Source organism: Girardinichthys multiradiatus, chromosome 18 (genome assembly GCF_021462225.1).
Source record: "Girardinichthys multiradiatus isolate DD_20200921_A chromosome 18, DD_fGirMul_XY1, whole genome shotgun sequence".
NCBI lineage: Eukaryota > Metazoa > Chordata > Actinopteri > Cyprinodontiformes > Goodeidae > Girardinichthys > Girardinichthys multiradiatus.
Window position 1 is genome coordinate 22,113,709 of NC_061810.1, and position 17,788 is coordinate 22,131,496.

Consider the following 17,788-nt stretch of genomic DNA (forward strand, 5'->3'; position numbering starts at 1 on the left):
AATCACAAAGTTTCTCAGGTCAAAAATATGTTGTTTTACTTTGGTTTTTCATCTTATGTCTCATCTGTCAGTATAAAAAAATCTGCTGATGTCTACAGAACATTTTACTAAATTAAACCCAAAACCAGCCTCTTCAAACTTTACTCCTACATCTTTACAGTAACCAGCTTCCGTAGAAACACATTTGTTCTCAGTATCAGTGAGATGGTGTCTAACTGCAGCTGCAATATGATTGCATGACTGTAGCTTTCCTTCTAACTATCACAATATAAACATCATGAGCTAGAAACCCATATACAATTAAAGTTGTAATAAATAAGTAAATTTGCACAGAAATGTGTAAGAAGATGTTTCAATAGCTGCATGTTGTTAACATTTCTAAAATGAAAGAAAGACATGAAAATTGGGTGCTTACTATTAAAGGATCCACTTGAGATGTATAAAACCAACTAACTATAAGTTAAGATGAATTTGATTCAACAACTAGAAATGGCTCTGTGGATTATAAAAAAATATAATCTTAATATATGAACAAATCTGAAAACATGCTTGGAATAAAAACTGGACTGAACTCAACTATAAACTGTGCCATATGGTACATAAATACCACAATAAAACAAATCTCTTCATCAAGTACAGACATTAAACTTCACAGAGAAGGTCACTCAACTAGGTCCACCAGCACCATGCTCCAAACCAACTAAAGAGCATCTGAGCTTCCCTTCTGCCATCACCAAACAGACAATCAATTGAAGCTGTCATCTCACTGCACCATTTTCCATGTTTTGCTCCAGTGCAGCCTCTGCTCATGCATGTCACATCTTACCTGTAGTCATCGGGCCCCTTGAGGGATTGAAATCGAAGAATGTCTCCAAAAGTTGAAGAACATTATGGATCCTGCACCCAGTAGTTTCATTTAGCACACCAGAGATCAATGCAATAAAACCGAGAGTGGGAGCGCATACTTTGTGGATATTAACTGTCAGACTCTCAGGATATGGAGCTCTACAGGGCTGAAATAATACGTATTAAAAAGATAAAGCAAGGAAACAGATTTTATACCACTATTAAACAGACAGGATCTATTTCATGTTGCATGTAAATGATGCTGGAAGTTATAAAAAGTTATAACACTGCTCTCCAACCTAAAGGTCTTTGCATTAACAGCATTACATTTTCACTTTCAAGTATGCCTGGGGTGTAATTTTGTGCATAGAAGAGAATTGACACTTGACAATTGCACTGTGCATTGTCGTCATCTTTAATAAAAGCCAAGCTTTTCAAGAAATTGTCACTGGAATGAGTCGTATTGAATCATACCAGACAATGCAGCTCCTGCAGGCTTTACGGGATGAGTAATACAGTAGTTATTTGACGGCGCAAAGTGAGTCACAATCCATTAGCTTATACTAGCTCCTGCACCAGTTCACATATTGCGACACACCACAGCATCCTCTGCAAAAAATGGAAATAATTTGCTTCGAACATAGACTTTGCTCACTTAAACAGCAAACTGTAATTTGTGTGTACTGGTCAACGCTACAGCCACACTACTGGAACACTCATCACCGATAAAAAGAATAACATTGGAGGCTTCATGCAAGACTGAAAAGGCCACATCAGATCTGAAGGGCAAATCTGTTGCTTCATGTTTCCCTTCTAGCTGAAAATGTTGGGTATTAGAGGGAGCTCCACTGGTTTATTGAAGTCTTATTTTGACAAATTGATTGTTTCTGGTCACCTGCTGGTTTAGTAAAAGCATCTAGTTCAATCTATGAAGCAAATCCTTCAATCGAGCTTAAAATAAAGTGACTCATATTGATGGAGAAATAGCTCTACCAATCACTCCTCTCTGCTCCTCTCTTCTACTCCTCCTAAGCAATGAACACCTTACTTCACGCATCACAGTGTAAAAGGCTACACATCTGTGCTATAAAGACTGCATACAAAACCTTTTCCATCTTTAACGTCACATGTGGTTTGCACAATTCCATGCGAAAGCAAACAAATCTGGAAAATATAAACGATAAATAAGCTGCATAAGTGTGCAGCCACTAAAATTAATACTTTATTAAACCACTGTTTGATTCAATTTTGTCATTCAGTCCTCTTTGGTAGGAGTCTTATGAGCTTTCCACATCTTTACCTGACAACACTTATCCACTGTACCTTGCGAAAAGTCTACAAATATATCAAAGGTGAGAACATCTCCCGTCCACAGGCCTCTTCCAGAGGGCCTCACAGATTTTCTGACAGATTTAATATATTTATGCTTGCACTGACAGATTGCTGACTGATTTCTTTTTACAGTACTTTTTATTTATTTTCTTTTTCCTTTTTGCATTTATTTAAAAGGGGTGTGTACACCTTTTGGGTAAACTGTATACAAAAGCACTACATATTTAAGAGTAATAATTTTGTATTTAATTGTAGTAATTTTTTATTTGTGGGGTTAATCAAGACTCATTTATAATTATAAAAGTGACATTTTTGTGGTCAAAACCTTTTCATCATTTTTTCACACAGACAGGCGTGTTGGTGTGGGCAGACAAGAACACGCTCAGTACCGCTAATGCAACAGTTATGTCTTTGTTCCCGTAGGAAATATCTATCTTCATGTTCCTCTAGCGATGAAGTCAGAGCACAGAACCTGTCTTCAGCCTGGAAACGATAACATGGCAGAGTGCAAACCTTAGTAGGCTAAACCATCCATCTAGGTCCATCCAGCAGTAATACTTTCATGTCATCAAGGTCTAGCTATCTGGGGCACGACCGCACAGAGTTCTTGAACGCGCGCATATACACACACACACACACACAACAAAATAATTAAGAGCCTCATGTTTGTGTTTGGCTCACTTGGAATTTGTCCATCTCAAATATTCAGCCCAGAAATTTGTTTTGCTCATCAGTAGAAAATGGATAAATGAGAAGAAAACCCATTCAAAAGGAAGATGACATGATGACATTCAATGGGAGGCCCTCTGAAACTATAAATACACGTGCACTGACGCCAAGAGATGATGTGAAGTATATACCCATGCTGCAATCAAATGGCTAATTGCTGCAGGATTTAAAACTACAAGTTCACTCAGTAAAAAAATACATGCTTATAAGAAGCACACTGATTCTCCGACAATGTGATCATTGCATCTGTTCTACTGGAGACTACCCTGCTGCTTTTACTGCCTCAAAGAATCAGAACATGAACAAACACACTTCAATGACTTGTTTAACTTTTACAACTTAATACTGGCATCATCTCCACTTTGTTTAACAATTCTCACCATTAGTTTATCAAATCTTTTTCTTCTTTGCAAAGTAATGGAAATAGCCTCTTCAGCTTAAACAGTGTCAGCATATAATTTCTTAACGTTTTTTCACATTTTGGTATATTTTACACACATCTAAACATACACTATACTGCCAGAAGTATATGTTTTTTCTACTTTTACATGTACATGAACTTTGATGAGGCTAACATTAAGCTTCTGGAATGACGTCCCAAAAGCCCCAACCTTAGCCTCAAAAATATGCTTTAAACCATGGGATCCGCCCTTAAAGGGAGGGGGTCATACATGCTTGTGTTTTGTTATTACCTGGTCTAATCCTTTGTTTTCTGTCTCCTTGCACCCCAAGCCCACACCTGTTCAGTGTTGTCCCCTGATTGTCTGGTCACGTGTGTCATTGGTTTCCCCTGCTGTCCAGTTTTGTATTTAAGCCCGTTTGTTTCCTTTGTTCCCCGCTGGTTCCTTATGTGTTGTTTGTGTTTGTGTGCACGCCTGGTACCCTGTCCTTCTCCAGCCATGAGTAAGAAAGTGTCGTCCTACCTGCAAACCTCGAGTTTCAGGAGTTCTTCCCCGCATATTGGTCCAACAGAAACCCCATTATGACAGAAGGAACCAGCCAAAGGGACCAAGTGGGAGGAATGGTGAGGGAATTCAAGAGGGGTGAGATTCTGGCCAAATTATTTTTTCACCTGGTGACCTCTCGCAGGTCACCATGGAGAAGGCTGGAAATAGCTGGCAGCCTCCAAGACTGGCTCAAGGTGAGGAAGGATTTTTTCCTGATCCTCGGATTCACCACACCATTGAGGCCGAGCGACAAAGGGCCCAGGGAGAAATCGCTGCTTCTATGAGGAGATCTCCTGCTCCCTCCTCCGCTCACCTCTCCACCAAAGCTCGACACAGTTTTCCGGCTCATGGTTTAGCTCCTGATCAGCCATCGCCGCTGCTACCGACTCCTAATCCCGTTTCTGGTCCAGTTCCGGAGGGGTACATGGAAGAACCGCCTCCACATCCCGATCCTGTTCCTAGTTCTGTTCTAGAGGGGTCCCAAGCTGAACCACCCCCACACTCTGTTCCTGTCCGTGAGGGGTCCGTGGATGGAGTGCCTCCACTTCCTGCTCCTGTTCCTGTCCTGGAGGGCTCTGAGGGCGAACTGCCTCCATCCCTGGTTCCTGTTCCGGAGGAGTTCGTGGAGGACCTGTTTCCACTTCCTGTTCCTGTCCCAGGAACAGGAAGTGGAGATCGGCTGCTCCGCCGCAGATCTCCACTGCCTCGCCGAACGTCCCAGCGGTCTTCGCACCATGCCTCTGAGCTCCACCGTGGGTTCTCCTGGTCCCGTCGCCGGCCTGCTGATCGTCTGCCCCTACGCCGCCGGATCTGCTGGGGACGGCCACCGGTCCGACCGCCTGAACTCTGGGTGTGCTGGGGACGGCTTCTGAGCCCGCCGCCTGAACTCTTGCCCTCCTTCCAAGGCCCCCTCCGCCCGTCCTGGTCGGATGTTTTTTTTTTGTTTTTGTTTTGTGGCCATCTGGGATCCGCCCTTAAAGGGAGGGGGTATGTCATACCTGCTTGTGTTTTGTTATTACCTGGTCTAATCCTGTTTTCTGTCTCCCTGCACCACAAGCCCACACCTGTTCAGTGTCGTCCCCTGATTTCCTGGTCACGTGTGTCATTGGTTTCCTCTGCTGTCCAGTTTTGTATTTAAGCCCGTTTGTCTCCTTTGTTCCCCGCTGGTTCCTTATGTGTTGTTTGTGTTTGTGTGCACGCCTGGTACCCTGTCCTTGTCCAGCCATGAGCAATAAAGTGAAAACCCCATTATGACAGTGGGTGCATTCAAACACATGAAGTAACTATAACAGAAAACCTGCTAAGAAAGACAGTTGCTCACTTTTTAAATGTACACCCGACAACACTGCTCTCTAACCCTCTTTTGCTGGTAAAATGTACAGGATCTTCACTGCAAAGTATTCTACTGTGATGGGGAGCCGTGAGGAACAACATGCAAAGCAATTTTGGACTAAGTTGCTCAAAAACTTTAGAGGTTTATGTGTGAAAACATATTAGGACTATTCAGTCCCAATTTCCAACAGCCTGTCGGTTAAAACTGAACATTGAGCTTCTCCTCCTTGACAGGATCTCTGCAGTAAAGCACGGAGATAGCAGCATCCACTTACCAGAATATTTCCCAGCAACAGGAACTGGGAGTAACTGGGAGACTAATTGAGACAAAGAAAAATAATAAAAGCAATGTGTGCTTTCCTGAGAAAGGCTATTTTTACATTTGGGATCACGTCAATACAGCAGTCTGTATTTTCAGAAATGTTATGTCAAATAAACACAATAAGACTAATTTGACATAAGCTTAACCACAATAAATTGGATTGAACATTTGAACTTGTAATTTGACTTTAGTGGAACTGAACTAGAACTACAGCTAAAAGTATTGTTTTATATATGCAGTTTGATTGTTCTCCCTGTGGATGTGTGGATTTCCTCTGGGCAGGCTTTCCACATGTTTGGTTACCTGGCGATTTTAAATGGATCTCAGGAGTAAGTGTAAGCATTCAGGGCTGTGTGTCTCTGCAATGGACTAATAACCTGTCCAGAGTGTAAACTTGAATGCTGGGACTGCCACCCTGTGACTCCGAGAGCTGCTACAGAAAGATTATGCACCACAGTGTATAGTTAGTGAAGTGGTTAGGACAGTTTGTCTCTGAATTGAATCTCTGCTGTGCACAGCATTCTGTGTCACGTTTTTTTTTAAACGTTTTTCCCCATGCTTGGGTATGTGTCTTTCCAACTCTCCAGTCATGAACTAATTCTTGTCAGATTAACTGTTAATTTAAAATTAATCCCAAGAACTGGAATGTGCAGGTTTTGTTGCTTGTAGTGTTTCTGGCCAGGTTGCACCTCAACTATTAGTGGATGACAGCTGGTAGTAGCCAAACAAATGTGCACTCAAGTTGTGTTCTAGTGTTTTGTTACCTAAAATAAATTCTGCTCAGAAAAAAAATCTAATTTTCTTCAAAGGAAGATTGTGCAGAATAATTCCCAAAATGGTTGCTATGTCTAAGAAATTAAAGATTATGTTATTTTAAAACTGGGCAAAGCAAAGAAATTTAGGTGCCATTCATTTCTATAAATGAAATAAAACAGATAAAAGTTATTTTTCAGTTTTTCCTTTATAATAGTGCAGCTGTCAATCGCCAAAAATTATTAACACTTTATTTGTTAGCATAGTGAATCACTTAAAGCCACACCTGTAAAATAAAGTGGAAAAATGAATGGACTTCAGCTCTATCAAGAAAAAACAAAAATCAACATTATCAAAATTTTGACTGATATCAATATTTTTTGATCAAACGAGTTCTCCAATAGAGTTAAGAGCTTCTTTAATCCAACACAAAATGAAGCAATTACAAGACTATGTTTTTATGAATCACAGCATGTCGCAAAATCCTATCTCTAAAATAAGTGCATCAAAAAGCAATTATAGGCAGATTGTGGTGGGAGTGTTTAGTTTTGATTTGTTTAAGGTAACTGAACTTTTTTTTTCTTTTTTTCAGTATTTTACTGCCGATTGCCAGTCAAGGGAAAACTGGCCCATTAATAGGTGAATTTCTTTTCAAAAGTTAAATGAGGTTCTTAAACTTAAACTCCTTTTACACATTCCTTGATGCAAAAAGTCAGCATAGGATCTTTTCAGGTTGTTTTCACGAATGATGCTGCAGCGAATGCACGCTCACCTGCAGCCAAATCAAAGGGAAGTGCTACAGTTTGGCCATGCTTCAACGGGGAACAAGCAGCAATAAAGCAACTGCAAAACAAGATGGAGCATGAGAGGAATGCAGCCCAACCGGACTCTCAACAACATAAGCTGGCTGGAGGAATACGTCTGCGGTGTCCTGGCGCAGAGGTGTGTTTGGACTGTAACAAGGCTAAAAACAAGCAGACGCACGCAAACACACTTGTTTGTATGAATGAAATATCAAAATCAATTCCGAGAAGGATTATTACAGAAGACCATGAATTTTAGCTTCAGACATGTTAACAGATTTTTGTAAGTATTTGCAACAGAATAGGCACACAGCTGCAGAAAGACATGGCAACACACACATTATAGACTTTACAATCGAAAGCACAGCAGTCTGAAAGGATACAACTTATTTTTGCCCTAAAACACAAACTCGTCCAGTAGATTAATACATTTTGATTTGATTTTCCTTTGACTACCATATTTGACTCCACATGTTTGCATGATGGAGGATGAGGGCTGGGAGGACATGTGCCTGCATCTCAGTGAGCATGCACATTACATCTCTAGGTAATTGGATATGAGAATAACATGTCGACACTGGTAGCCAATCAAACATTATTTTCAATTTCCCTGCCAACATAAAAACCCGCAGCAAAATAAATCTGAAGTTCCTTTCTGCTTGCTCAAATTTCTGCCGCTTGACGTTATATGTGATAAAACAAAAAAGCAGAAATTTCAACTTATCAGTTTGTTATAAATCATACAAACACAAGAAAGGCATCAGAATAAAATTCAGTTTTGGTGATCAGCAAGAACAAACTGCATGATTTTGAATGGAGAACACAAAATTCCCTAAAGAGACCCAAATCAGGGTGCTGAAGAGCTTATTCGTCATTCGAAAAAGTAACTGCCTTTAATGTCCTGTCTTTTGTATTTAAGGATCCTTTATATTTTCCTCTGTTGCGGGAGCTGTTTGTCTCTCAAACATATAAACCAACACACGCTCAGTAAGAGAGGAACATCTCTCACTGCTCAGATCCTGAAGGAAAGCTGCAGAAACTTACCTCCTCCAGACAGAAGTTTAAGATTTGCAAATACAAAGACAAAAGGGACGGAGAATGCTGAAGAGGACAGAAAAGCATGTTTGAATGAAGGAAAAAAGAAGAGAAAAAAGGGACCGAGAAAAACTTCATTTAAAAAAAGAGAAACAAGGAGAGGAGGAGTGTGAAGAGTGTCTAAGTGTGTTTCTTGTTACATTTGTACTAGTTGTTGAAAAAGATTTAAGCAAGAAGAAGGATGCTGAAGATAAGAAGAGATTAGATCCTACCTGGAGCTGTCCGGACAACGTGGTGGAATGTCTGGAGCCTAGAGCTGGAGCTGAACTTTCCTCGGGACGCAGAAACACTTGCTGACCACGTCTGCAGAGATAAGGAGTGATAGTCAGGACCACTTTGTACCTATGTTTTGTGTGCAATCTCTTTCTCCACAGTTTGAAGTCAGCTGCATGATGTCTGATTGATAAGTTGGATTTTCGCCAACTTATCTTGTCCGAAGTGGAAGCAGGAATGTAAAGGTGTGGGGGAATCTGTGTGAAGTGTGTGTGTGAAGCCCTTACAGGTCCTTTGCTTTCTTCCTCTCTAGCGCAGTCATGTCATCTCCACCTGTTGTAACGCAGAGAGAGCGCCGGAGTCACACACACATTCACACACAGCTGCACAGCAATGCACTCAATCGCGCCGGCAGGCTGAGACACACACTGGCGTTCGAACACCACAAGCGGCAACACATAGAGCCGATAGTGAAGGCAGTCCCTCCTTCTCCTCTCTCCTCCCACCTCTCTATCTCTCTCTCTCTCTGTCTCTCTCACTGCTCCTCCTCTGGGTCTTACTGCCTCCCTCAGCAATCCCCATGTTTCATCTCCTTACTGTGAGGACACAGTGCAAAAGCATTTTCTTTATTTCTACATTGTGTCAGGTTGAAATCACAAATTTTAGAATATTTTAATAGGATTTTATGTGATAGACCAACACAAAGCAGTTATTAATTATGAAGTGGAAGAACATATGGTTTTCAAATGTTAAAATAAAAATCTGAAAAGTGTGGCATGCTTTTCTGTTTACTATTATTCAGCGGACAGAGAAAACTTGTGGTGATGGATAGGATGACAGGCAAAACAGTATGTGTGTAGAAAGACTAACTCTGCCCATCAATCTGCACGCATCATCCCCACCCTAAGACATAGTGGTGGCAGCACCATGGTGTGGCCATGCTTTTGCTTTTTTTTTTCCAGCAGAGGCAGGAAACGTGGATGAAGCTAAATACATGGGTCCTAGAAGAAAACATGGTAAAGGTGGCAAAATGCTTCACCCTTTAAATATTTCTTCTGTCTTATAAAAACTAAGAATGTTTATTCCACCTTCAACATTTTTGTTGGTCTTTCACACAAATACAGCATTGTAGTATGTGGTTATTATCCTCAAGGAGGCAATAGGTTTCACAGTCACAAATTAAACAATAAAAAAACAGGGATCACAACGTACCCATAAAAATCACAAGACTAATGACAACAGTGATAAATGAGTCTCTCAGTCTATTAGTCCTGCATCTCGGCAGCAGATTTTGGGCTGTTCTAGATCTGCCTCAATCATTCCGGCCTTTCGTACAGACCTCACCCTGTGGAGATCAGTAAGGTTACTGAAGCTCTGTGCACACACTAATAATTTACAAACCAAGAATAAATCACCAAATTCGAATCCACAAGAAAACAACAGAGCCTTCAATAAAAATACATTCACTGATGAGCCTGTTCACAAAGTGAGTTGACATAGTTTTAGTCAGCATATCATCAAGAACAATTCCAAGGTATTTGTACAAGGCAATAAAAGTAGACAGCATCTGGATAAAGTCACTTCGATCACTCATTAATAGTAATTTCACTTTTTGTGGATTTAATTTTCAGGTAGATTTTAAATACAAAAACAATTTGGTTGAAAGAATAGATGGGGAAAAAAAACAGCAGGATAACAGCATCTAGTAAATGTTAATATAAGCTCTAATCCAACAACAACTTATTCCAGATTTTGTTAGTTCAATCACTTGAAATAATATCTTTTGAACATTTTTAAAGGAGTGGTCCGTTGGTCTGACATGTGGAATTATCTAAGCATTCTTGTCTTTTTCATGCATTAACTGTATGTTTCCAAGAGAAGAAAATTTGACCTTAAAATTAAAGTTCAAATGCTATCAATACATTATCATATTGACTGTTATAATAGTGTTAGTGTCTGGCATTCATTTAAAAAAGAATGATATACTAATGAAAGCAGACTTAAAATCTAAATCAATTATTATAGTCTTTGCACAACTGATCTGTGTTCCTACTGTTAAAACACAATACGACATACAGGTCCTTCTCAAAATATTAGCATATTGTGATAAAGTTCATTATTCTCCATAATGTCATGATGAAAATTTAACATTCATATATTTTAGATTCATTGCACACTAACTGAAATATTTCAGGTCTTTTATTGTCTTAATACGGATGATTTTGGCATACAGCTCATGAAAACCCAAAATTCCTATCTCACAAAATTAGCATATTTCATCCGACCAATAAAAGAAAAGTGTTTTTAATACAAAAGACGTCAACCTTCAAATAATCATGTACAGTTATGCACTCAATACTTGGTCGGGAATCCTTTTGCAGAAATGACTGCTTCAATGTGGCGTGGCATGGAGGCAATCAGCCTGTGGCACTGCTGAGGTCTTATGGAGGCCCAAGATGCTTCAATAGCGGCCTTTAGCTCATCCAGAGTGTTGGGTCTTGAGTCTCTCAACGTTCTCTTCACAATATCCCACAGATTCTCTATGGGGTTCAGGTCAGGAGAGTTGGCAGACCAATTGAGCAAAGTGATACCATGGTCAGTAAACCATTTACCAGTGGTTTTGGCACTGTGAGCAGGTGCCAGGTCGTGCTGAAAAATGAAATCTTCATCTCCATAAAGCTGTTCAGCAGATGGAAGCATGAAGTGCTCCAAAATCTCCTGATAGCTAGCTGCATTGACCCTGCCCTTGATAAAACACAGTGGACCAACACCAGCAGCTGATACGGCACCCCAGACCATCACTGACTGTGGGTACTTGACACTGGACTTCTGGCATTTTGGCATTTCCTTCTCCCCAGTCTTCCTCCAGACTCTGGCACCTTGATTTCCGAATAACATGCAGAATTTGCTTTCATCCAAAAAAAGTACTTTGGACCACTGAGCAACAGTCCAGTGCTGCTTCTCTGTAGCCCAGGTCAGGCACTTCTGCCGCTGTTTCTGGTTCAAAAGTGGCTTGACCTGGGGAATGCGGCACCTGTAGCCCATTTCCTGTACACGCCCGTGCACGGTGGCTCTGGATGTTTCTACTCCAGACTCAGTCCACTGCTTCCGCAGGTCCCCCAAGGTCTGGAATCGGCCCTTCTCCACAATCTTCCTCAGGGTCCGGTCACCTCTTCTCGTTGTGCAGCGTTTTCTGCCACACTTTTTCCTTCCCACAGACTTCCCACTAAGGTGCCTTGATACAGCACTCTGGGAACAGCCTATTCGTTCAGAAATTTCTTTCTGTGTCTTACCCTCTTGCTTGAGGGTGTCAATAGTGGCCTTCTGGACAGCAGTCAGGTCGGCAGTCTTACCCATGATTGGGGTTTTGAGTGATGAACCAGGCTGGGAGTTTTAAAGGCCTCAGGAATCTTTTGCAGGTGTTTAGAGTTAACTCGTTGATTCAGATGATTAGGTTCATAGCTCGTTTAGAGACCCTTTTAATGATATGCTAATTTTGTGAGATAGGAATTTTGGGTTTTCATGAGCTGTATGCCAAAATCTTCCGTATTAAGACAATAAAAAACCTGTAATATTTCAGTTAGTGTGCAATGAATCTAAAATATATGAATGTTAAATTTTCATCATGACATTATGGAAAATAATGAACTTTATCACAATATGCTAATATTTTGAGAAGGACCTGTAGACCATAATTATAGTTAATACAGGAATGTTAAATCACATTATGTCTTTATCATAATGGTGAGCAGACTGTGACCTGAAGGACCTGTATTATGAATAATCATAATTTAAACCTGATTTGTTTCAGGATGTGCGCAAATCTCATTATCTAATAAATAAATACCAACACACCTCACAAATGAGCAAAAGCATAATTTCTGCAACAATCTTCCTGACCCACTATCCACTTGAACATCTGATTGGGGCTGTTTACCCTAAAGTCTGTCATTTGAATCACAGCATTAATGTGTGTCTTGTTGACACCTTTTGGTGGTAAAGTGACGGCTTTTGCATGCCAACAACACACGCCTGATGGCTCCCAACTGAATGTAAGTCAAGACGAGGTAAACAATGATGGGTGTTTTGAAGATTTGACGTTACCGACATATGGAAAGGTTTTTGCTCAGATGTCAACCTCTTATTTATTATTGTTTTACATAATTAATGTTTACCTGACCATCATGAGATGGACATTTGATGCAATTGTGACATCTATAACAACCCCCAGGTGGTCAAATAATTATTAGCTGACTTACACAGAATATAGCACCAAATCAGCCATCATCTCAGCCACTATTATGACCTCCTCAGGCATTATTGTGCAAAGTTTTTGTCTTGTTTTATAATGTTTCATTTTGAATCCTGTGAACATCTTCATGACAAACGTATACACCAATTAAAGCAATCTGGATACCAGGCTAAGTAAATTTTCATCAGTGTAGACAGAGCCCCTGCATTACGTAACAGTGATGCCTATGTGCAGTATAAATTACGCACAATGCAGAGCACATGTCAAATAATTTAACAACTAAAAAATCTGTAGCAGTCTGACTTCACTACATATTAAATTATGTATGCTCAAACAATAATGAGCAACAAGGCAATGCTAGGCTGTCATTTACTAAAAGCTGCATCTTAATAGAAACATTATTAATTATCAATAATTTTTGTCATTACTGATTTCAGAAATATGATTTCTTTTTTACAGATCAAAGCGTGACAGACTGAGGACGTCTACTGAGGACATTATCGGGCGGTGGAAGGAGTACTTCGAGGATCTCCTCAATCCTGCCATCACGCATTCCGTGGTGGTGGTGGATGAAAATAAGTAGCAAGCTGTCAAACACATAAATGATGTTATTTCCTTTGGAAATAACTACATCACTCTACACCGCATTGAGTTGTTCACATTCCTACACCAGGTAAGTCATTTGCAAGACCTCGGTTTCTGGTGCCATGTAGTCATGGGCTGTTTACTGCTATCAAGACATACTAAGGTTTTAAAACGTTAGGGTTTCAAAACAGTTAATGTTCTCTGTCATAACATTTCTATGGGTTAAAAGTCCTGTTAATGGGATACCAGAGTGATTTCAGCTTTCTCTGGCTTTATGGATCATGGAGTGGGACTGCAGTCGCCCCTGTCCCACCTGTGGCTGGATACTACCAGTAATTCCTTCCCCTTTAACCTTGCTTACAAGAAACATTAAGCTAGATGTTTTGAAAGTCATGGCTGGAAACTAAAAATCATCACTGGTATTAAAGGGATAGTTATTATGTGTAATAGTTCCCTTACTTCTAGTGGAAAGATGTTCTATCACTACAGTTGATAGAAAAGTAAGTACATTATATTAGTTGATAGAAGGCAACAAGCTAGTCAGACTTGAGTTATTTCAATACAGGTCCTTCTCAAAATATTAGCATATTGTGATAAAGTTCATTATTTTCCATAATGTAATGATGAAAATTTAACATTCATATATTTTAGATTCATTGCACACTAATTGAAATATTTCAGGTCTTTTATTGTCTTAATACGGATGATTTTGGCATACAGCTCATGAAAACCCAAAATTCCTATCTCACAAAATTAGCATATTTCATCCGACCAAAAAAAGAAAAGTGTTTTTAATACAAAAAACGTCAACCTTCAAATAATCATGTACAGTTATGCACTCAATACTTGGTCGGGAATCCTTTGGCAGAAATGACTGCTTCAATGCGGCGTGGCATGGAGGCAATCAGCCTGTGGCACTGCTGAGGTCTTATGGAGGCTCAGGATGCTTCGATAGCGGCCTTTAGCTCATCCAGAGTGTTGGGTCTTGAGTCTCTCAACGTTCTCTTCATAATATCCCACAGATTCTCTATGGGGTTCAGTTCAGGAGAGTTGGCAGGCCAATTGAGCACAGTGATACCATGGTCAGTAAACCATTTACCAGTGGTTTTGGCACTGTGAGCAGGTGCCAGGTCGTGCTGAAAAATGAAATCTTCATCTCCATAAAGCTTTTCAGCAGATGGAAGCATGAAGTGCTCCAAAATCTCCTGATAGCTAGCTGCATTGACCCTGCCCTTGATAAAACACAGTGGACCAACACCAGCAGCTGACACGGCACCCCAGACCATCACTGACTGTGGGTACTTGACACTGGACTTCTGGCATTTCCTTCTCCCCAGTCTTCCTCCAGACTCTGGCACCTTGATTTCCAAATGACATGGAGAATTTGCTTTCATCCGAAAAAAGTACTTTGGACCACTGAGCAACAGTCCAGTGCTGCTTCTCTGTAGCCCAGGTCAGGCGCTTCTGCCGCTGTTTCTGGTTCAAAAGTGGCTTGACCTGGGGAATGCGGCACCAGTAGCCCATTTCCTGCACACGCCTTTGCACGGTGGCTCTGGATGTTTCTACTCCAGACTCAGTCCACTGCTTCCGCAGGTCCCCCAAGGTCTGGAATCGGCCCTTCTCCACAATCTTCCTCACTGTCCGATCACCTCTTCTCGTTGTGCAGCGTTTTCTGCCACACTTTTTCCTTCCCACAGACTTCCCACTGAGGTGCCTTGATACAGCACTCTGGAAACAGCCTATTCGTTCAGAAATTTCTTTCTGTCTTACCCTCTTGCTTGAGGGTGTCAATAGTGGCCTTCTGGACAGCAGTCAGGTCGGCAGTCTTACCCATGATTGGGGTTTTGAGTGATGAACCAGGCTGGGAGTTTTAAAGGCCTCAGGAATCTTTTGCAGGTGTTTAGAGTTAACTCGTTGATTCAGATGATTAGGTTCATAGCTCGTTTAGAGACCCTTTTAATGATATGCTAATTTTGTGAGATAGGAATTTTGGGTTTTCATGAGCTGTATGCCACAATCATCCGTATTAAGACAATAAAAGACCTGAAATATTTCAGTTAGTGTGCAATGAATCTAAAATATATGAATGTTAAATTTTCATTATTACATTATGGAAAATAATGAACTTTATCACAATATGCTAATATTTTGAGAAGGACCTGTATACCTCATCAGTTAATCTGGCAAATCAGCTTGATTCTGCCCGAGTCTGTTTATCTGCTGACTGCAGGTCAGATATTTGAGCAGACTAATTGAAGCCGATTGTGCATCTGAATGAAAATAACAATATGTTATAAATTACAGTAATTTAATATTAACAGTATAGTTTTTTTTTTTAGCAGCAGTAGAAATAAATACTCAAATAAAAATTAGATCATGTAAAAAATTTGTGCAAAAGATCTGATTAAACTGATGTTTTTAGTGAAGGTCATCACACCGTTTTAAGCTCTTATTCATCCTAACTAGTGCCATGTGATGATGACATTTGTCAGTATCACAAGATTTCAATTTCTAGAGTTTAATAACCACCGCTGAGAAAATGTTAACACCTCACCAACGTGACTTCAAAAGGCAACGACTTCTATTTGATTCTTGACACAAAAGTAAAGGAGACTTGTGTGCAATTTCCCAACAATCAGCCTCCACATTTGGACTAATGATGGGTAAGGGGAAAAATATTGATTATCCCATTACAATGGCACCTGGCAGTGGGCAAGAATCACTAGTCAGCAAGTGAACATTTTGCCCTTCATGTTGATGTGTAGAAAACAGAAGAGGTAAATAGTGTTTCTATAAGAACCGAGGAGCTTTTTTACATTCTGCTTTTCGATTTAGTTTGTTAAACTTAATAACTGATAAGAACACATTTCTGAATAACTTGATTCACAATTTAAACTTTGTTTTTATAAAAGGCATGGACCCAGTGGGTTTACTTTCAGGGAAATAAATTAATTTACATTTCATTTAATTCATTTTAAAAAGTGTTTAGTCAATGTGCAGCAAACTCTTTTGCAATATTTAGTTGTTTTGTTGGCCTAAGTTGACTTCTTTAAAAAAAAAAAGAAATTATGGAAACTAATATAATTTCTATATATGGCGTTTTAGTCTCTTATCTTTGCTCGCACTGTTGCAGTGTGTGAGGTTAATTGGGGCTGCATGTTACATAGCACTGATTTACTAATGTCTGGTAGGATGTTGTTGGAGTTAATATGTTTATCCATAAATGTTCACACTTATTAGTAGGCAGGTCTCACATTCCCTTTCGGGGTGTTTTAATTTCAGAAACTACCATAATCATGTAACATTCACTGTCTTCTGGGAATAGAACATAATTATGCAACAATGTGCTTTCTGTAGGAGCTCTGAAGCAGATGTATGCAGAGCTATTTATGCAGTCTGACGGCTTCAGCTGAATATATTAAGAGCTTTAAGACTGAGCTCACGGACCAGGATTTTGACCCAAAAGGATCATCGTGTCAACCATGGGGCAGTCCTAGCCTGTTTGGTGCCCTGAGTGAACAACCCCTCCTGCATCCTGCTCCTTAACATAATAACTCCTTGTCTGAAAATTTCATCAAAATCCCTTCATCAATTTTTGAGTTATTTTGAAAACAGACAGACAGAAAACCCAACAGCGATACAAGCATAACCTCCTTGGTGGTGATAAAATTAAATACTGTAGAAAATAAATTCAATTTAAATAAGGCATTTCTAAATTGCACAAATAACAGAATACTTTAGAAAATCTGTGTATTACAATTTCACTTTGATCATGACACTAATTTCACTGCACAACTGTCAAGGAAGGTCTGAACCGTTTTGAATAAGACAATTTGAACTATTGCACTTCTGGAAAGATAAAACCAATTGCACAACTGTCATGTAAAGTCTTACCCTTCTTTAAATGAGTTAATCTACACTATTAATATGAATATAACAAAGAAATACAGATTAAACTGCACAATAACTGGACACTGAAGAAAATCTGTTTACTACTATTACACTTTGAACAAGACACACATTTAACTGCACAGCTGTCATATGAAGCCTTACAGTTTACGCTATTATACTTCAAACAAGAAACAGATTAAAGTGCACAACTGCCACATACAGTAGATATTGCCCTTCTTGTCTTCCTTGATACAAATGAATAATTTTTATTTTTACTCAGTAACAGATGTGATTTCAAACAAGGTAAAAAACTTAAATCAAAACATACTCAAGTAAAAACATTTGTAAACTATGAAGTACAGACAAATTGTACTTAATTACAGTAACACAAGTAAATGTAACTAGCTACTTTTCACCCCTGTTTTTTTAATAGGCTATAAAACCATTGTTAAGACGAGGCCTAATGCAATACTGAGTAGTTAAAGCAGGCTAACATAATCTTCCCAAGTAATGTAAAGTGATTTAGGACTGTCATACTAGCTAACAACTAAGACAAAAACAAGCAGGCCTACATATATGTCTAGGGTGACCAGATGTCCCAATTTGTGCAGGACTGTGCCACATTTATTACTTTTGTCCTGGTGTCCCTCAAACAGAAACAATGTCCCGCATTTGACTGGGTCAAATT

At 39.7% G+C, this 17,788-nt stretch overlaps 1 protein-coding gene across 3 annotated transcripts in view; it reads right to left on the reverse strand.

Annotated features, from left to right (window-relative positions):
* Nucleotides 1-17,788, reverse strand: part of LOC124883773 (cGMP-dependent 3',5'-cyclic phosphodiesterase) — a 259,776-nt gene that overhangs the window by 165,193 nt on the left and 76,795 nt on the right. For 2 of the 3 annotated variants that reach the window (XM_047391094.1, XM_047391095.1), the window contains exon 3: nt 8,372-8,462. In XM_047391094.1, the coding sequence (XP_047247050.1) occupies nt 8,372-8,462 (91 nt within the window). Of the gene's footprint in view, nt 1-8,371; nt 8,463-8,659; nt 8,706-17,788 lie in introns of all 3 variants that reach the window. The other variant, XM_047391096.1, reaches the window with a different exon arrangement.